Source organism: Pongo pygmaeus, chromosome 13 (genome assembly GCF_028885625.2).
Source record: "Pongo pygmaeus isolate AG05252 chromosome 13, NHGRI_mPonPyg2-v2.0_pri, whole genome shotgun sequence".
Lineage (NCBI taxonomy): Eukaryota > Metazoa > Chordata > Mammalia > Primates > Hominidae > Pongo > Pongo pygmaeus.
In genome coordinates, this window is record NC_072386.2 from 128505656 (window position 1) to 128526342 (window position 20687).

The window sequence follows — 20687 nt, forward strand, 5'->3', positions numbered from 1 at the left end:
GAAATGAGAAAAGAATTTAAACATTCCACTATAAAAAATCAACTAAATATAAAAGAAGACAGTAGTGCAAGAAATGAGGGATGAAAAAAGCTATAATACATGTAGCAAACATAGCAAAATGACAGAAGTAAATCTTCATCAATAGTTGCTTTAAATGTAAACAGATGAAGCTTTCCAATCAAAAGACAAAGATTGGCAGTGCCATGGTTTGGATGTGGTTTGTCCACACCAAAGCTCATGTTGAAATGAGATCCCCAATATGGCAGTGTTGTGAGGTGGGGCCTAGCTTGAGGTGATTGGTCATGTGTGTAGATTCCTTATGAATAGATCAGTGCCCTCCCTCCAGGTGAGTGAATTCTCGCTCTTAATTGCCTTGAGAGTGAGGTGTTTGAAAGAATCTGGCTTCCTTGGTTTCTCTGTCTCTTCCTTCTTCTCTCACCATGTGATCTCTTGCACATGCCTGCTCCCTTTCCAATTTCCACCATGAGCCAGAGCATGAAGCCCTACCAGGTGTACCTGCTCAGTATTAAACTTTCCAGCCACCAGACTTAGGAGACAAATCTCTTTATCTTTTATGGCAACACTAAATGGACAAAGGCAGATGCATCAAGAGAAAAAAACAGATGATCCTACTACATGCTGTCTATAAGAGACCCACTTTAGATCCAAAGACACAAATAGATTGAAAGTGAAAGGATGAAAAAAGATATTCCATGCAAACAGTAACCAAAGAGAGCAAGGTGGCTATTCTAGTATCAGACAAAATAGGTTTTTAAATAAAAAAAGGTTACAAGAGACTAAGAAGGACAATATATAGTAATAAAAGTTTCAATACAAGAAGAAGGTATAACAATTACCTGTGTAAACATTTACATACCCAACGAATGATAGACCATCAAGATAGAAGAAGTAAAACCGACAGAATTGAAGGGAGACATAGACAATTCTACAGTAATAGTTGGAGACCTCAGTATCCACTTATCAATAATGGATAGAATAACCATATAGCAAATAAGAAAGGAAATGGAGGACTTAACACCATAAGCCAACTAGATTCAACGGACATACAGAATACTCTGCCCAACAGCAGCATGTACACTCTTCTCAAGTGCACCTGGAACACTTTCTAGGATTGACCATATGTTAGGCCACAAATACGTCTCAACGTTGATTTTAAAATACAGAGATTTGAGCCAGGCGTGATGGCTCACGCCTGTAATCCCAGTACTTTGGGAGGCTGACGCGGGTGGATCACTTGAGGTCAGGAGTTCGAGACGAGCCTGGCCAACACGGTGAAACCCCATGTCTACAAAAAATACAAAAATTAGCTGGGCGTGATGGCACGTGCCTGTAATCCCAGATACTTGGGAGGCTGAGGCACGAGAATCACTTGAACCTGGGAGGTGGAGGTTGCAGTGAGCCAAGATCATACCACTGCACTCCAGCCTGGGTGACAGAGTGAGCCTGTGTCTCAAAAAAAAGAAAAATATATAGAGAGATTTGGCTGGGTGTGGTGGCTCAAGCCTGTCATCCATGCACTTTGAGAGGCTGTGGTGAGCTGGTCACTTGAGCTCAGGAGTTCCAGAGCAGCCTGGGCAACATAGCAAAACCCTGTCTCTAAAAAAAAATGCAAAAATTAGCCAGGCATGGTGGCAAGTGTCTGTGGTCCCAGCTACTCCAGAGGCTGAGGTGGGAGGATTGCTGGAGCCCAGAAGGTCGAAGCTGCAGTGAGCCATGATTGTATCACTGCACTTTAGCCTGGGTGACAGAGTGAGACACTGTCTTAAAAAATAATATATGTATATGTGGAAAAAGACAGATTCAAAACTTACTACAAAGCTATAGTACTCAAAACTGTTATTCCAGCATACAGACAGACATATAGGCCAGTGGGCTAGAACAGAGAGCACAGAAATAAACCTTTGTGTTGTATGATCAGTTGATTTTTGACAAGAGTGCCAAGACTATTCAACGGGGGAAAGGACAGCTTACCAACAAATGGTGCCGGGAAGACTGGATATCCACATGCGGAAGAGTGACACTGGACCCTTACCTCATACCATATGCAGAAGTTAGCCTAAGACAGGTCCAGGACCTAAATGTAAGACCTAAACATATAAAATTCTTAGAAGAAAACATAGGACAAAGGCTCCACAACGTTGGATTTGGCAGTGATTTCTTGGACATGACACCAAAAGCGTAGGTAACAAAAAAAAAGGAGACACACTGGGTTTGATGAGACTTGGTGTCTTTTGATGCACAAAGCTTTCTGTCTCCTTGTTTCCCTGTTTCCCTGCTTCTTACTGCTGCACTTGGCTAGTCGTAAAGAGAAGACACTGTTAACGGAATAAAAAGGCACCTGTGGAGTAGGAGAAAATATCTGCAAATCCTGTCCGATGAGGAATTACTACCCAAAATATACAAAAAAAATCCCACAACTCAACAACAAAAACAACTTGATTAAAAAATCAGCAAAGGAGGCCGGGCGCAGTGGCTTGCACCTGTAATCTCAGTACTTTGGGAGGCTGAGGCAGGCAGATCACCTGAGGTCAGGAGTTCCAGACGAGCCAAGCCAACATAGTGAAACCCCGTCTCTACTACAAATACAAAAGTTAGCCGGGCATAGTGGTGCATGCCTGTGGTCCCAGGTACTTGGGAGGCTGAGGCAGGAGAATCACTTGAACCTGGGTGGTAGAGGTTGCAGGGAGCCGAGATCGGACCACTGCACTCCAGCCTGGGTGACAGAGCGAGACTCTGTCTCAGAAAAAAAAAGGCAAAGGAGTGGAATAGACATTTTTTCAAAGAAGATGCACAAATGGCCAGTAAGCCCATGAAAAGATGCTCAGCGTCACTAATCATAAGGTAAACGCAAATCAAAACCACAGTGAGATACCACTGTACACCTGTTGAGGACAGCAACTATCAAAACAGAAAATGGCACGTATCAGTGAGGATGCGGAGAAATGGGAACCCTCGTGCACTGCTGGTAGGAAGTGAAACGGTGCATCCGCTGTGAAAAACTCAAAAAACTAAGTGTGGAACTACCATGTGATCCAGCAATTCCACTGCTGGGCACGTGCCCCAGCAGCACTGAAAGCAGGGTCTTGAAGAGATGCTTGTACACCCACGTTGATAGCAGCATCAACCACAGCAGCCAAAAGGGGGAAGCCACCCAAGGGTCGGCTGTCGGGTGAACGGGTCAGCAAAGTGTCGTGTGCAAAACGCAGTGAAGTGTGACTCAGCCTGAGAAGCAGCGAAGCTGGGGCCGGCGCTGTAGCGTGGACGAGCCTCAGGGACACTGTGCCGAACGAAGTAAGTCAGCCACAAAAGGACAAACGTTGTACGATTCCACTTACAGGAGGTCCCTAGAGTCGTCAAACTGATGGACACAGAAAGAGTAGAAGGGGCTGGAGGCTGGGGCTGGAGGAAGGGAATGGAGAGTTAGGGCTTAATGGGAACAGAGGTTCAGTTTAACAAGATGGAAAGAGTTGTGGAGGTAGATAGGGGTGATAGTTGCACAACATTCTGAATGTATTTAATACCATGGAACCATGCACTTAAAGATGATGAAGATGGTAAATTTTGTGGTGTGTGTATTTTACTAGTAAAAAAAAAAAAAAAAAAAAAAAAAAAATGCCAGGTGCGGTGGCTCATGCCTGTAATCCCAGCACTTTGGGAGGCCGAGGCAGGCAGATCACAAGGTCAGGAGATCAAGACCATGCTGGCTAACACGGTGAAACCTCGTCTCTACTAAAAATAGAAAAATTAGCCGGGCGTGGTGGTGGGCGCCTGTAGTCCCAGCTACTCAGGAGGCTGAGGCAGGAGAATGGCGTAAACCCGGGAGGCGGAGCTTGCAAGTGAGTGGAGATCGCACCACTGCACTCCAGCCTGGGCAACAGAGCCAGACTCAGTCTCAAAAAAAAAAAAAAAGAAAAAGTAAACTTAGGTCATAAAGCAGTTTGAGCGTCCACACTTGTAGGTTGCTGCTGGGTTCAATGTCCACACTTGGGTAGAAGCTGCAGGTCCCTGCTCGGTGCGGTGTCCACACTTGGGTAGAAGCTGCAGGTCCCTACTGGGTTCAATGTCCACACTTGGGTGGAAGCTGCAGGTCCCTACTGGGTTCAATGTCCACACTTGGGTAGAAGCTGCAGATTGCTGCAGAGGTTGCAGTGCTTCCCTTGCGCTTTTTTGCCGGTGACCACAGGACATGCCCAGAGTGGAGGCCCTGCCGTTTGCTTTGTGAGCTTGGAGTGTTCGTGCCTTCTGCATAGGTGGGTGGGAACAATGTCCACACCTGAACGGCCTGGGGTCTCTGTGGACTTGTCAGGCAGGGAGGAAGGAGGACGGTGTCTCTGATGGCAGGGAACGGTTCTACAGGTGCTGCCCTCCAGGCATGAGGCCTGGACACAGAGCTGGGCCCTGCTCTATGTGACCTGAGGACAGAAACCCTTCTGAGTGGCAGAGTTGTGATGGTGGCCACGCAGAAACCCTTCTGAGTGACAGAGTTGTGGTGGTGGCCACGCAGACTGCTGTGTTTCCCGTGCACTTGCTTTTCCCCACACTTCCACCCTCCCATCCACCTTGTCTGCCCTCTGGAGCCTGTCACCTTTCTTCCTTATCCATACCTCTTCTGCCCAGCAGCCCAGCCTTTCTGCAGAGCAGCTGGGCAGTGCCCACCCCTACCCCACGCCCACTTCCACTCCTGGCATTAGTTTTCCTGGAACTGTCTGTTCCACACTGTCCTGTGCCTGGGCCTCCCAGAGCGTCATGTGAGATGCCAGTTGACGAGAGTCTTTGCTCGGGGTCCTGAAGGTCCCCCCACCCCTAACTTCTTGATGTTCTCCACCAGGATTCTCCTGTGCCAGATCCCATCTGCAGGGCACTGGCCCCGCTTCTTTGAGGCCTGGACTGCAAATCCTCCTTCCAAAGAGGCCCTCGAGCCTCTTCGAAGCTTACTGCCAGCCGTCCTGCAGTTTTCTTTCTCCTGGCCCCTGATGACACTGAATCCCAGCCATCTGGCTCAGGGCCAGACCCCTTCCCTGGACACAGCTGGAGGTCTCCCTGCAGCACTGAAGTGGCTCCTCTTCATGCTTCAGCCACGTTTTCAAACACTTTCAGGTCCTTAATAGATTCTACATTTCTGAAAGTCATCCATAGATGTTTCTCTACTATTTAATGTGTAGCAAATTTTATACCTAACTAACGTCGTTTCACACATACAACCTGTCACTCAGTAAGAAGCCCTTAGACACCATTCTTCACTTGTTTGCAGCAGACAGACTTCTGTTTGTCTGCTAAAATGAAATGATTTATTTTATTTTATTATTATTTTTTGAGATGGAGTCTAGCTCTGTTGCCCAGGCTGGAGTGCAGTGGTGCAATCTTGGCTCACTGCAAGCTCCGACTCCCGGGTTCAAGTGATTCACCTGCCTCAGCCTCCTCAGTAGCTGGGATTACAGATGTGAGCCACTGCATCGGGCCCTGACATGATTTTTTTTTTTTTTTTTTTGAAACAGAGTCTTGCTGTGTTGCCCAGGCTGGAGTGCAGTGGTGCGATCCTGGTTCACTGCTAGCTCTGCCTCCCGGGTTCATGCCATTCTCCTGCCTCAGCCTCCTGAGTAGCTGGGACTACAGACGCCCGCCACCTTGGCCGGCTAATTTTTTATATTTTTAGTGGAGACGGGGTTTCACCGTGTTAGCCAGGATGGTCTCAATCTGACCTCGTGATCCACCCGCCTCGGCCTCCCACAGTGCTGGGATTACAATAGGTGTGAGCCACTGCGCCCGGCAGACATGATTCTTAAGTACATGAAATGCAGGGTTATCTCTTTTGTCCTCACTCAGCCGTTCATTACAGGAGTCAGCAAACTGTTTCCAGGGGACAGGTAGCAAACGTCAGCACCTTTGTGGGCCACACTGTTCCTGTCCCAGCTGGCCATGGTGTTGTCAGATTGAAGCAGATGCAGACAGTATGTAGACAGTGGGCATGGGTGTGTACCAATAAAGCTTTATTTATAAACAGGTGCCATGTCCGATTTATGATATTAATAACTATGGGTTACTGAGATGAAATGAGGAAAAGAATCTAGTGAGAAAGTACGTGTAGTCACCCTTTCTCACCCTGTAGTATATGTTCACCCTGTAGTATATGCAGAGATTGGCTCCAGGACCCCATCCCCATACCAAAATCCGCGCATGCTGCAACCCTGCACTCAGCCCTGCAGAACCTGTGTAATATGAAAAGTTGGCCCTCTGTGTTCAGGCGTTTTGCATCTTGCAAACATTGTATTTTCAACCTGTTTGGTTGGGGAAAAAAATTCTGCTTGTAAGTGGACCTATGTGATTAAAATCCATGTTCAAAAGTCGGCTGTATATATATTTAAAGCTGAGAGACTTAAAAGTTATCTGATTAAATCCAGGCCTCCTTCATTCTCCCACAAAATATCTATTCAAAATATCAAGATGATTATGATAGTGAGTTTAGAATTCCCAGGGCTACCAAGGGATTTCTGTTGCTTGAGCACAGCCATGCTGGCCCATCAGCCTGTTCTAGTGTGGACAGGCAGAGCCAAGTGTCTGCATGTTGGCTGTGTGCTCAGAGCCTGACCCCCATGAACATACTGCAGATGCCTGGTGTGATCGTTTCCCAGAGTCCATGGCCCCAGGCACCTCCTTACTCCAGAGCAGATTGCCCAGGCCCCGTGGCGTCTGTGGGTGGTGCTGTCACAGGACCCACCCGCTTTGAATGGTTCTCACTCGTTCACGTCCCTCCAACTGTTGCTTCTGCATTTTGTAGAACCAAATTGTGTGTGTGTGTGTGTGTGTGTGTGTGTGTAGGAAAAGGGGGTCTCACTGTGTTTTCCAGGCTGGGCTTGAACTCCTGGAATGAAGCAATCCCTCCCTCCCACTCCAGCCTCCTCAGTAGCTGGGTCTTCAGGTGTGAGCTGCTGTGTCCAGCTTTAAACAGAGTGGATTTTCCCCAGCCCTTTAGAAGAGTTTCTTTTATGTTAAAGCAGTGGCTTTTAGATCTGTTTTTTCTTTAAATCTTGGAACTTAAAAAAAAGTCATGGAGTCTGATTATATAAAACCAGTGGAACCTAGAACTGCTTTGTTCAGAATGGGGTTGGGAGCCCCCAGGCCCCTTCCTCGCTGCTGCTCTTGTTTGGAAACCACTGCTCCAGAGCCCCCAGACATTTGCTTCTCCCTCTCACCCTCTTGTCTTTTAATAGAGAGCTGGACAGTAGCTCCAGGCACTGTCTTTCCCCTCAGTCATTGGATTGCAGCACGAGGAGAGGATGGTGTTGGGGAGAGGGCCTAGGAGGATGGTGCTGGGGAGAGGGCCTAGGAGGATGGTGTCAGGGTGTTGGGCTGCGGAGTCACAGGGGTGGACCTGGCACAGAGCTTGTGTCCTAGGAAGACTGCCCTGGCCTGGCCCCTGTGCAGGGAAGGGAGACCGGGCTCTTCCTGCTCCACACTGCGTCCCCACTGCTGCACATGCTGTTCACGTTGGTCTGTTTTGCAAAGCGAGAGGACTTCTCAAGGGTGATCATTCCATGTTCAAAGCCAAGGGGGCTGAGAGGAGGAGTCGCTTCAGAGCTCTGCTACTGACGGTTTGTGGCTTTCCTGCCTCCAAGTGGGGTGATAATGTTTGCTCCGTGTTTTATTGTGAATGGAATAGATGAACAGATGATCTAGGACGTGTTTCTGATTCTCTGTGAATTGATTGTGAGTGAAGGATGCCTGTCACTGTGCTGATGACCTGCGGGCAGTGCGCCTGTGGTGATGGGGTTTGCTGGTGATTTTGGTGATCAAGTTTTGTAAACTGTCTCTTACCTTTGAAAAACATTTGAATGGTGTTTCTTTTCCTTTCTTGTCCCCTTTTGACTTTTTTTTTTTTTTTAGCTTGCTTGCCTTTTGTTTTAGCAGCTGCAGTATCTCGGAAGAAAAAACGAAGAATGGGAACCTATAGCCTGGTTCCTAAGAAAAAGACCAAAGTATTAAAACAGAGGACGGTCATTGAGATGTTTAAGAGCATAACTCATTCCACTGTGGGTTCCAAGGTAAGAGACCCATTTGAGTGAGTTGCCACGTGTGCGTGGAAATGCGTTTCTGTGTTCAGGGCCTGGTTATCAGTAATTTGGGTGACCTCAGTCCCCGGGAAGGTGCCAGTGCCGTGAAGCTCCTCTGCCATAGGGGCAGAGTGTTTGTGTCCAAGATCATTGTGGGGGACTCCACCCTGTCCTCCCTGCCCTCCTCACCACAGTCCACCTGTCTGCCGGGCTCTTCTCCAGACGGCAGGGGCACCTCTTCATGTGTCCCCGCCTCCCCACAGGCCCTTGTACCTCCCAGTCACCCAAGACTCCTCAGTGAAAGCAAGTTTGTTCATGATGTGCACTGATCCTGCCTTGGGGTGTACACCTGCCCGTGTTCTAGGGGGAGAAGGACCTGGGCGCCAGCAGCCTGCACGTGAATGGGGAGAGCCTGGAGCTGGACTCAGATGAGGACGACTCAGAGGAGCTCGAGGAGGACGACGGCCATGGCGCAGAGCAGGCGGCTGCGTTCCCCACAGAGGACAGCAGGACTTCCAAGGAGAGCATGTCGGAGGCTGATCGTGCCCAGAAGGTAGGTGTTGCTGTCTTGGGTGACAGTACAAGGGAAGAGTATCACAAAGTTGGCCATGGTTCTGAGAATTAGCAGTCTGGTCACTTCTAGACCCTGATAAAGTCCCCTATTTACAATTGGCTTAGATTTTTGTATTTTATTTTTCTTGATTTATTAGATTATTTTCATTCAAGAAGTATTTGTGTTTCTGTACATCATTTATTGAAGTAAACCTCGTTTCTTTTCCTGTGTTTTCTTTCTTTCTTTTTTTTGAGACAGGGTCTTGCTTTCACCCAGGCTGCAGTGCAGTGGCACGATCATAGCTCACTGCACGCAACCTCCTGGGCTCAGTGATCCTCCCATCCCAGCCCCCCAAGCAGCCAGGACGACAGGCTCACGCCACCATGCCTGGCTAATTTTTAAATTTTTTTGTGGAGACGGGGGCTCGCTTTGCTGCCCAGGCTGGTCTTGAGCTCCTTTGCTCAAGTGATCCTCCCACCTCAGTCTCCCAGTGTTGGGAATACAGCCATGAGCCACGGTGCCTGGCCTCTTGAACTTGTTCTGGGCTCTAGATCGACAGGAATGATACTGCTGACAGCTTGAAGTGCTGATTGGCGGCTTGCTGTATGCTCGTTTGTGGTTGGCTTTGCGTGGCCTGCCACCTTGCACTGTGGACACCACACATGGGCCAGGCGTGCTCTCTTCACAGACAGCCTCATCCTGTGTCCACCCAAGGACAAGCACCAGCACGGGCCAAGGCCCTAGCCTTGTCGCAGCGGTGCTGTTGCCCCTGGCCAGGCATGGGCACCTGGGCCAGTGTCTCAGGGAAACCGAGGAAGTTCTTAGACATACAGTTTCGGAGTTAAATTCATGCCTTTTCAGTTCTGAGGGAGTCAGGAGTGACGCATTTCATAAGGACGAACAGTGGAAAGTTAAGAATCAAGTTGACGTACAAATTTGTGGTTTATTGTACAAGTGTGTCCAACCATGTTTATTTAGACGCAATCTTGTATCTAATAAGTTATTCTAAAACTAATAAGAATAGCAGTTTAGGTGAGTCCATCCAAATAGTGACTTATTGGAAAATGCATAATTTTAGTGGTTAGCTTTTTCCACTTTCAGTCAGCTTTGTGTGCTATGGGCGTATCCTTGAATGTATACAAAGCATTTTCTATCATTTGTCAGAGTTTTGGGGATGTGTTTTCTTCCTTTTGCTTCAATTTCAAAGTCTGTTGTACATTTTTAGCAGGTTTTAGGGCAAATTTTTGAATGTTGCTCCCAGCTTTTAGCTTGATTATTTAAAAATTAATGGGAAATATTACCATTAGATATTTAAAGAGGATTTAAAAATTTTTTATTTTAACATAATTATTAGTTTTTTCTCCTCTTATATGAAGAAGTATGAGGAAGAAAACACAGCATCATCACCCCGTTGTCCTGGTGGCTCTGACACTCTGAAACAGTCGCTACAGTCACTTCCTTACACGTGCCCAGCACAGCCCGGCCCTCCCCGAATCTGAAACAGTCGCTACAGCCACTTCCTTAGACGTGCCCAGCACAGCCCGGCCCTCCCCGAATCTGAAACAGTCGCTACAGCCACTTCCTTAGACGTGCCCAGCACCGCCCGGCCCTCCCCGAATCTGAAACAGTCGCTACAGCCACTTCCTTAGACGTGCCCAGCACCGCCCGGCCCTCCCCGAATCTGAAACAGTCGCTACAGCCACTTCCTTAGACGTGCCCAGCACCGCCCGGCCCTCCCCGAATCTGAAACAGTCGCTACAGCCACTTCCTTAGACGTGCCCAGCACCGCCCGGCCCTCCCCGAATCTGAAACAGTCGCTACAGCCACTTCCTTAGACGTGCCCAGCACCGCCCGGCCCTCCCCGAATCTGAAACAGTCGCTACAGCCACTTCCTTAGACGTGCCCAGCACCGCCCGGCCCTCCCCGAATCTGAAACAGTCGCTACAGCCACTTCCTTAGACGTGCCCAGCACAGCCCGGCCCTCCCCGAATCTGAAACAGTCGCTACAGCCACTTCCTTAGACGTGCCCAGCACAGCCCGGCCCTCCCCGAATCTGAAACAGTCGCTACAGCCACTTCCTTAGACGTGCCCAGCACAGCCCGGCCCTCCCCGAATCTGAAACAGTCGCTACAGCCACTTCCTTAGACGTGCCCAGCACAGCCCGGCCCTCCCCGAATCTGAAACAGTCGCTACAGCCACTTCCTTAGACGTGCCCAGCACCGCCCGGCCCTCCCCGAATCTGAAACAGTCGCTACAGCCACTTCCTTAGACGTGCCCAGCACCGCCCGGCCCTCCCCGAATCTGAAACAGTCGCTACAGTCACTTCCTTAGACGTGCCCAGCACAGCCCGGCCCTCCCCGAATCTGAAACAGTCGCTACAGCCACTTCCTTACACGTGCCCAGCACAGCCCGGCCCTCCCCGAATCTGAAACAGTCGCTACAGTCACTTCCTTAGACGTGCCCAGCACAGCCCGGCCCTCCCCGAATCTGAAACAGTCGCTACAGCCACTTCCTTAGACGTGCCCAGCACAGCCCGGCCCTCCCCGAATCTGAAACAGTCGCTACAGCCACTTCCTTAGACGTGCCCAGCACAGCCCGGCCCTCCCCGAATCTGAAACAGTCGCTACAGCCACTTCCTTAGACGTGCCCAGCACCGCCCGGCCCTCCCCGAATCTGAAACAGTCGCTACAGCCACTTCCTTAGACGTGCCCAGCACAGCCCGGCCCTCCCCGAATCTGAAACAGTCGCTACAGCCACTTCCTTAGACGTGCCCAGCACCGCCCGGCCCTCCCCGAATCTGAAACAGTCGCTACAGCCACTTCCTTAGACGTGCCCAGCACAGCCCGGCCCTCCCCGAATCTGAAACAGTCGCTACAGCCACTTCCTTAGACGTGCCCAGCACAGCCCGGCCCTCCCCGAATCTGAAACAGTCGCTACAGCCACTTCCTTAGACGTGCCCAGCACCGCCCGGCCCTCCCCGAATCTGAAACAGTCGCTACAGCCACTTCCTTAGACGTGCCCAGCACAGCCCGGCCCTCCCCGAATCTGAAACAGTCGCTACAGTCACTTCCTTAGACGTGCCCAGCACAGCCCGGCCCTCCCCGAATCTGAAACAGTCGCTACAGCCACTTCCTTACACGTGCCCAGCACAGCCCGGCCCTCCCCGAATCTGAAACAGTCGCTACAGCCACTTCCTTAGACGTGCCCAGCACAGCCCGGCCCTCCCCGAATCTGAAACAGTCGCTACAGCCACTTCCTTAGACGTGCCCAGCACAGCCCGGCCCTCCCCGAATCTGAAACAGTCGCTACAGCCACTTCCTTAGACGTGCCCAGCACAGCCCGGCCCTCCCCGAATCTGAAACAGTCGCTACAGCCACTTCCTTAGACGTGCCCAGCACAGCCCGGCCCTCCCCGAATCTGAAACAGTCGCTACAGCCACTTCCTTAGACGTGCCCAGCACAGCCCGGCCCTCCCCGAATCTGAAACAGTCGCTACAGCCACTTCCTTACACGTGCCCAGCACAGCCCGGCCCTCCCCGAATCTGAAACAGTCGCTACAGCCACTTCCTTAGACGTGCCCAGCACAGCCCGGCCCTCCCCGAATCTGAAACAGTCGCTACAGCCACTTCCTTAGACGTGCCCAGCACAGCCCGGCCCTCCCCGAATCTGAAACAGTCGCTACAGCCACTTCCTTAGACGTGCCCAGCACAGCCCGGCCCTCCCCGAATCTGAAACAGTCGCTACAGCCACTTCCTTAGACGTGCCCAGCACAGCCCGGCCCTCCCCGAATCTGAAACAGTCGCTACAGCCACTTCCTTAGACGTGCCCAGCACAGCCCGGCCCTCCCCGAATCTGAAACAGTCGCTACAGCCACTTCCTTAGACGTGCCCAGCACAGCCCGGCCCTCCCCGAATCTGAAACAGTCGCTACAGCCACTTCCTTAGACGTGCCCAGCACAGCCCGGCCCTCCCCGAATCTGAAACAGTCGCTACAGCCACTTCCTTAGACGTGCCCAGCACAGCCCGGCCCTCCCCGAATCTGAAACAGTCGCTACAGCCACTTCCTTAGACGTGCCCAGCACAGCCCGGCCCTCCCCGAATCTGAAACAGTCGCTACAGCCACTTCCTTAGACGTGCCCAGCACAGCCCGGCCCTCCCCGAATCTGAAACAGTCGCTACAGCCACTTCCTTAGACGTGCCCAGCACAGCCCGGCCCTCCCCGAATCTGAAACAGTCGCTACAGTCACTTCCTTAGACGTGCCCAGCACAGCCCGGCCCTCCCCGAATCTGAAACAGTCGCTACAGTCACTTCCTTAGACGTGCCCAGCACAGCCCGGCCCTCCCCGAATCTGAAACAGTCGCTACAGCCACTTCCTTAGACGTGCCCAGCACAGCCCAGCCCTCCCCGAAGGACAGGCGGCCCTGCCTGCACCGTGGGGGAGCAGCTGCCCCAGCAGCTGCCGCGGTCTCTGCACACACGTGTCTGTCACTCCAGTGCACTGTCTGTTCAGCTGTGTTACGCTCTTTCTGTCAAGTTACAAGCGGTATTCAGTGTCACAGTTTTGCTGAGTATGCCAGAGGCTCATAAGTGCTGTCTGCATTTACAGTGTAGCACTTTGATGTCACCAGGCCACCTCTGAGTGTATCCTCCCACCTGCAGAGACCTGAGGGGTGTGGTTTCCTCACCTTCCCCAGTGGGGCTGCCTTCTTGGAGTCCAGCAGCTCTTCATTGCTGAGTCATGCTTGGGGCTGAGCAGCCACCAGTGTTTGTTCCTCTGTAAGCAGCTTGCAAAGTAGCCCCTGCTCATTTTTCTTCTGGATTATGCATCTTTTGAATGTAGTCTGACGATCTTTTTGTCAATGAAGAGTTGATCTGTTGGCTCCAGTATGAGCTGAGGTTTTTTCCCCAGGTGGATTTTGGGTTTTTTTGTTTTGTTTTTTATTTTTGGGGGACAGGGTCTCGCTCTGTTGCCCAGGCTGGAGTGCAGTGGTGTGATCACACTCAGTGCAACCTTGAACTCCTGGGCTGAAGCGATCCTCCTGCCTCAGCTTCCTGAGTAGCTGGGGCTACAGGCACGTGCCACCATGTCCAGCTGATTTTTTTTATTTTTTATAGAGACAGGATCCCACTGTGTTGCCCAGGCTGGTTGAACTCCTGGGCTTAAGTGAACCTTCCACCTCAGCTTCCAAAAGTGTTGGGATTACAGGCGTGAGCCACTACGCCCAGCCGATTTTGTCTTTTGACCTTGTCTATAGTGTCAGAACTACCAGGTACTAATCAATTTCTTTATGATTTCTGGGTTCTGTGTTCTAATTATGATAAACCTTTCTCACTGTTGATTTTGAATGAATTGATGTATGCTATCTTCTAATACTTCTTTTATTTCATTCTTGTATATAAATATTTGATTCATATGGAATTAAAATATCAGGTAGAACTGCTCAGAATGGGGGAAGTTTATGACATATTAATTATATCTCAATAAAGCTTTTAAAAGAAAATGTGAGGTAAGGGTCCCAGGGCTTCCCTCAAAATGCTTAGGTTTCAGCTCCACTTACTGACCGACATTTCTTCCCTTCTCATTTACAACACCACGTTTATCATGTACCATATGGGATATTAATTTCAGTCTATTTCTCGATTCTCTCTTTAAATTGAGGTTCTCATCTTCTAGAGGAACTGGATACTGAATAACTCTAGGTATTTGTCATAAAGTAAAACATTAAATGACTGTCAAAGCAAGAAAAGAATCAAGAAACAAAAGCAAAGCCAAGAAGAAAATGTGGTCAGTGTAAAACAGAACAAGATTGCAGGAATAGCCTTAACTAGATGGGCACTGACAATCAACAGTGATAGATTCGTTACGTAAGTGGCTCCAGAGAATAGAGAAGGATAGGAAAAGTACGCTAGCCCATTCTGAGACTAAAATATAGGCTGAACTCACCTAAATCCTAAATACAAAAGTCCTAAATACATTTTTTTTTTTTTTGAGACGGAGTCTGGCGCTGTCACCCAGGCTGGAGTGCAGTGGTGCGATCTTGGCTCACTGCAACCTCTGCCTCCCAGGTTCAAGCAAATCTTCTGCCTCAGCCTCCCGAGTAGCTGGGATTATAGGCACCTACCACCACGCCCAGCTAATTTTTGTATTTTTAGTAGAGACGAGGTTTCACCATGTTGGCCAGGCTGGTCTTGAACTCCTGACCTCAAGTGATCCACCTGCCTCGGCCTCCCAAAGTGCTGGGATTACAGGCGTGAGCCACTGCGCCCGGCCTCCTATATAAAATATTAATCAAATGCAATGACATATTAAAATAATGATTGTAAGGAAGTAGGGCTTACCCCAGGATGAGAGTGATTCATTACTAGAAATAGATTATTTAAAGACCAGGATTTACTAGGTTAACAGAATAAATGAGAAAAACTACACAGCGTATATGTGTTTTAAAAAAGGCATTTTATAAAGTTCAATCAGCTTTCTCTTTTCTGAAGTTGGGGGGATTACATTGTGATTGCATGTATGACAACGGTACAGTTCAGTAAGATGGAGGAATGATGTACCTGTGTGGCCACCACCCAGATCAAAGCCTTGAATTTTGGTGGTACTGCAGAAGCCCACTGACCTCCCATCCCCAAAAGTAACCCCTCTCCTGAGTGCTAACCCTGTAGGATGGTCGTGTTTGATTTCGTTCTTTCTATAAATGGAATCACACAGAATGCATTCTTTCTTTTTTTTCTTTGAGTGTGGCTTATTTTACTCAACATTGTGTTTGTGGGATTTATTTATATTATTAGTTAATTTTCATTGTTATGGAATAGTAGTTTTCAAAGTGGTCTGGGTGGGGGCATTCTGAGACCTGTTCAGAAAGTCTGCAGATCAAAACTGTTATCATACTAATGCCCAGATGTTGGGTGCCTTTTTCACTGTCATTCATGGAATTACATATGATAGCGGCTTTGCTGTGGTGGCTGACACTGTGTCCTTGTAGTTTGAACATGTCTCAGCTTAAATTTCTACTACAGTACATGTGAATAGATACTGGTATTAACAAATACTCTATGGTTCTTGGTGCTATTTCAGAGTGTGCGGGGCCTGAGGCCAGGGAGGCGACCATACAGGTTCCTCCGTATGGCTGCTCTCGTGTCTGTGTCTGTCCCACTGTGGATGGCCGGTGGGTGGTTCCAGTGGGGCCATCCTGGAAGAGGTTGCTGCCAGCACCCTCATACAGGTGTTGCCCCAGGTACCCACTGGGAACGGAACCGCCATGCCTTGTGCTGGCCTCCATGGACCCTGCCATGCGGCTCCCCACGGTGGCTGCTCAGGTGGCCTTCTTCCCCACTGCCTCGGAGCATCCCCTCTGCTGTGCCGGCCACACTCGGTGCTGCCACTCCAGCGAGCAGATAGTGGCATTACGTTTTCAGTTTAATTTGCATTTTCATGATTTACAAGAAGGTTGAATACTTTTTCACATACTTACTTTACCATTTGGATGCCTTTTGTGAAGTGCCTATTCACATCCCAAACATTTATCTACTGGGCTCTTTGTCCATTTTGAAACATGTTTTGTAGGAGTTCTTTGGCCTGGAAACAAGCCCTTGTTGTGTAGTCGACATGATTCCTTCTTCTGCATGTGGCCTGCCTTTTCACTGAAACAGTATCCCGGTTTAGCCATTCTGCTCAGAAGCCACTTGCCAGAACCTGTTGCTTGACAGCTGGGTGCGGCAGCCACTCTGGGTGCTGGTGAAGGGAGAGCTGGACCCTCTCCCCTCTTAGCCTGAATCTGTAAGTGAGCCTGGTGTCCAGAGTTGTGTCCTGCTGGGTGGGGGACAGGCAACTTTTGGTCTGTGGCCTGCTACCCACCCCCAGGACAGATGTGGGAAGCTCCTGGCCTGCTATCCACCCCCAGGACAGATGTGGGAAGCTCCTGGCCTGCTCCTGACCTACTCCTGACCTGCTCCTGGCCTGCTACCCACCCTCAGGACAGATGTGGGAAGCTCCTGGCTTGCTCCTGACCTGCTACCCACCCCCAGGACAGATGTGGGAAGCTCCTGGCCTGCTCCTGGCTTCTCTCTTCCTGTTGCACTTGGGTGTCAGCCTTCTCAATCCACCTGCATCAGACTCCAAGTTCTCTATTTACTTTATTATTTGTGTGTGTATGTGTCTTGCTCTGTTGTGCAGGCTGGAGTGAGTGCAGTGGCAAATCATAGTTTATTGTAGTCTTCACCTCCTGGGCTCAAGTGATCCTCCCACCTCAGCCTCCAAAGCAGCTAGGACCACAGGCGTGTGCCACCATGTCCAGCTAAGTTTTTTTTTAAATTAATTTTTTGGTAGAGATGAGGTTCTCTCAGTCGACAGCCTCTCGCTATGTCGCCCAGGCTAATCTTGAACTTGCGGGCTCACGTGATCACCCTGCCTTGGTTTCCCAAAGTGCTGGGATTCTAGGTATGAGCCATGGCGCCCAGCCTCTTTTTAATTCTGATGTCAGCGGTTACCCCTTCTCTTTCTAATCTCCTTGGGTTTTCAGCTTCCGCTTGATTCCTTACAGCTGTCGTATGCACAGTGATCAAGCAGCCTCTTATAAAGAAGCTCTTGTTCCTTCCTTAAAAGTCGCTTTGCCAGAGTTTTAGAAGGAAGTGGAGTTAACTGTGGTGTTAATCTGCTGTTAATTGGTGGTTTCATTGCCTTGTCTTGTTTTTAAAATAAGAAACCTGTCCAGTGACATGAAAACTCCTGTCAAAGCTGACTGAAGTGTCGGAATGCTTACAGAAGGGTTAGAACATTTCGATGGTCAGTTGTGAAGCGAGGGAGGAGAGGCTGCTGCTTTCACCTCTGACATGAATGCAGCAGCATTGACTGTTCCTGCTGATTCTGTAAGAGAAGAACCGGAAATAAACATTAATATTTTAAAAGACAAGAGAGAAGAGTTTGCTGAGAATATACTCATCCATCTGAAACATCCAGCAAAATCAGCTCAAAAACTATTACAGCTCCTAAGCTGACCTTACATGTGATCAAGACACAAAGACCAGTTATTTTCTTGTATAGCTGCAATAACCAATTAGAAAATGTAGTGTCAGCATTGTCAGTAAAATCAATAAATGTCTAGGGATATTTTAAAAGATTTTCTATGTAGAAAATTTCAAGCTCCACAAACACACAGAGGACAGTGAGCAGTCTCCAGCATTTGGCCTCGTTCTCCACACGTGGGTTGTCTTGGAGCAGATATTTCAGTAGGGATCTTTAAAAGATGAGGACTCTTTGAAAGACAAACCACAATATCAGACCTAAAAAGTTAGTTGTAATTTCTTAATATCACCAGAGTACCTAGAAATAAACTTGACAAAAAAAAAGAGTGTTCCTTGTTAATGTGGAGGAAAACTATAAAACTGATGAAAGAGGTTAAAAATTAAGTTCCTAGAGAGACTCATTATTTGCCTGAGTGAGAAGATCCATCATTTTATTTTCTCCATGTTTGCCTCTAAATTCAGAACAGCTCCCATCAAGATCCTAGCAGGACTTTTGTGTAACTGCTGGTTCTGAAGTGAGGGTGGAGGTGGAGACCCTCTGGAGTAGTGGTGGGGACTGTGCACAGTGGGGAACACCCGAGCTCGGGATGTGGCTGCCAGAGGGGACACGGCTGCCGGAGGGGACGCTTACTCAGGAGCGCTGAGGCGGTTAATGAGTGGGACAAGGGAGGCTGTGACATGTATAAAGGTCGATTGTAAGACTGGGGTATTAAATCAGTGGTCAAGGGGTCATGAACTTTTTAATAACTATGGTTGGACCAGTTGACTAATATTTTGGGAGAAGGCAGCCTGCACTTGTGTCAGGGCACATAACAAATGTGAGCTCCATTCTGGAGTCCGACAGTGGTGCTGGCTGCACAACTCAGAATATATTAAAAACCACTGAACCGTACACTTTGCAGGGTCGGTTTTAGAGTAGGTGAAACATATCTTACTATGGCTATTATTTTAAAAAACAAATTCCAGAAGATTTAAAGTGTCAATATAAAATATTGAACTATGGGTAAAAATATTGGGAACTGTTTTTTCCAATCTCAAATGAGGACGTTCTTCTAGTGTAAGCCATGAAGGAAATGATGGACCCTTTGACTTGTTTAGATAAAACTCAAAAGTTCTGTGTAATAAGAGATATCACAAACGGAGCTTTAAAAACTTGATAGGAAAAACAGGGGTCTCGCTGTATTGCCCAGGCTGGTCTTGAACTTCTGGCCTCAAGCAGTCCACTCGCCTAGGCCTCCCGGAGCATTGGGATTACACGCGTGAGCCATCGAGCCCGCGGAATACACCCTTGCTGTGAAGTCGCATGGGTGCCTGCCCACTGGGAAATGCAGAGAATAGTGGAATAGTTTAGCAAGAGCAGCCCATGCCGCCTCAGAGAGTGCCGGGCACAGGGCGGACGGAGATTCACGTATGTTTCAGTGTCTTTTGCACTGAACGTCTGTTTGTGTATTGCCTGTGCTTATGGAAAAGATAAATACAGCAGAAAAAATAAGATGTGTCTGTTCTGGTGTGGAAAGAATTCCAGAACATATTTTTAATTAGAAGAAAATAATATTCACAGAACTGTTGAGTGTCCTGCCATCTGTGCAGACTAGAAATGCACTGTCGTCTGTGGGCCCACGTCTGCCTGGATGTTCACTGGAAGGAGGCGTGGGCAGCTTAGCTGTGGTGGCTCCGAGGATTGGATTGGGATCATGGGTGTGTGGGGGTAGGTCTCACACTGTGTATTGTTTTGTGGCCTCTGAAAATCTTTTTATGATTGTTCTGTGTGTTTTGTGACGTGTTTATTGAATTATCCCATTCATAAGATACATTGAGCACCTGAGCCCTCACTAATCCAGCACCCAGCGGGTGAGCTCTTGCGTCTCTCTGGTCCCGATGTGGAGACAGGACCGGGGAGCAGAGTGGAAGCTCAGAGTGTGTCTCTGGCCCTGCCTGGACCAGCACTCGGTCACCCCACACACCAGCCAGGGCTGGAGCAGGCAGGCGGCGCCCCCACCCCTCAAGCGTCTCTGGCATGTGCGGCCAGTGCATGTTTCGAGGTTTGCTTTGGATCCGTCATCTGCCACTAAAGGATGTAATTGGTTTCTGTTTTCTGTTTGGGTTCCCGCTTCGACTGTGTGGCTGATCAGATGGACGGGGAGTCCGAGGAGGAGCAGGAGTCCGTGGACACCGGGGAGGAGGAGGAAGGCGGTGACGAGTCTGACCTGGTAATGCCCAGCGCCTCCTCCTGCGTCTGTGCTGAAGTAGAGGAGATGCAAAGACACCAGCGTCCTTCAGTCCTTTACCCAACCCTTGTTGCCTGAGCGCTCACCCATGTGCTTGGAGCTGGTCATGGTGATGGCCACAGATGGGTCCTGTCCTGGCAAAGCCTCATGAGAAAGACACTGTGCAGAGTTGCAGCGCAGGGCTGGGCCTGGCACAGGGCTGCCCCGGCTGCGTGCTGGGTGGGGTGGAGTTGAGTGGCCTGTGGAGGCTCTCAGAGGGAGAGGGTGTGGTGGGAGCCGGCAGCAAGGACAGCTGTTTGGGATTCCGCTGCATCGGCTGATGTGTGAGAAGGAAGGGCTGGATTTGAAGGTTTCCAGGTAGAATGGCAGAGGGAGAGGGTGTGGCGGGAGCCAGCAGCAAGGACAGCTGTTTGGGATTCCGCTGCATCAGCTGATGTGCAAGACAGAAGGGCTGGATTTGAGGATTTCCAGGTAGAATGGACAGAACTTTCTGGTGGTGAGGACAGGAGGGAAGAGGGGTTCTGCTCCGTCCCTACTGAAGCCTGTTATTCCTTGAGGAGGGTCCAGATCGGAGTTGTGCACCCTGGTCTGTGGGAATTGGGGGTTGGAAATGGGGAAGAGCAGCGAGTCCCCAGGATGGAGCCCCAGGAAACCCCCAGCCTGTGAGGGCTCCACAGGGGAGGAGAAGTTGGCTCCTGAGTCTGAGGAGGAGCTGTCTGTGCCGTGGGGGGAAAGCTCGGCAAGTTTGGGTCACATGAATTGGGAAATGCTCTGAAACAGGAGAAGTGGCTCACGGTGTGGGCTCATCACACCA

The 20687-nt window shown here is 49.5% G+C and overlaps 1 protein-coding gene across 15 annotated transcripts in view; it reads left to right on the top strand.

Annotated features, from left to right (window-relative positions):
• The window catches only part of EHMT1 (euchromatic histone lysine methyltransferase 1), a 225808-nt gene that overhangs the window by 118530 nt on the left and 86591 nt on the right, over nucleotides 1–20687 (top strand). For 7 of the 15 annotated variants that reach the window (XM_054501965.2, XM_054501963.2, XM_054501952.2 and 4 more), the window contains exons 5-7: nucleotides 7903–8060; nucleotides 8434–8622; nucleotides 19778–19855. In XM_054501965.2, coding sequence (XP_054357940.1) covers nucleotides 7903–8060; nucleotides 8434–8622; nucleotides 19778–19855 — 425 coding nt within the window. The remainder of the gene's footprint in view (nucleotides 1–7902; nucleotides 8061–8433; nucleotides 8623–19777; nucleotides 19856–20687) is intronic. The other 8 variants (XM_054501954.2, XM_063650114.1, XM_063650115.1 and 5 more) reach the window with 3 other exon arrangements.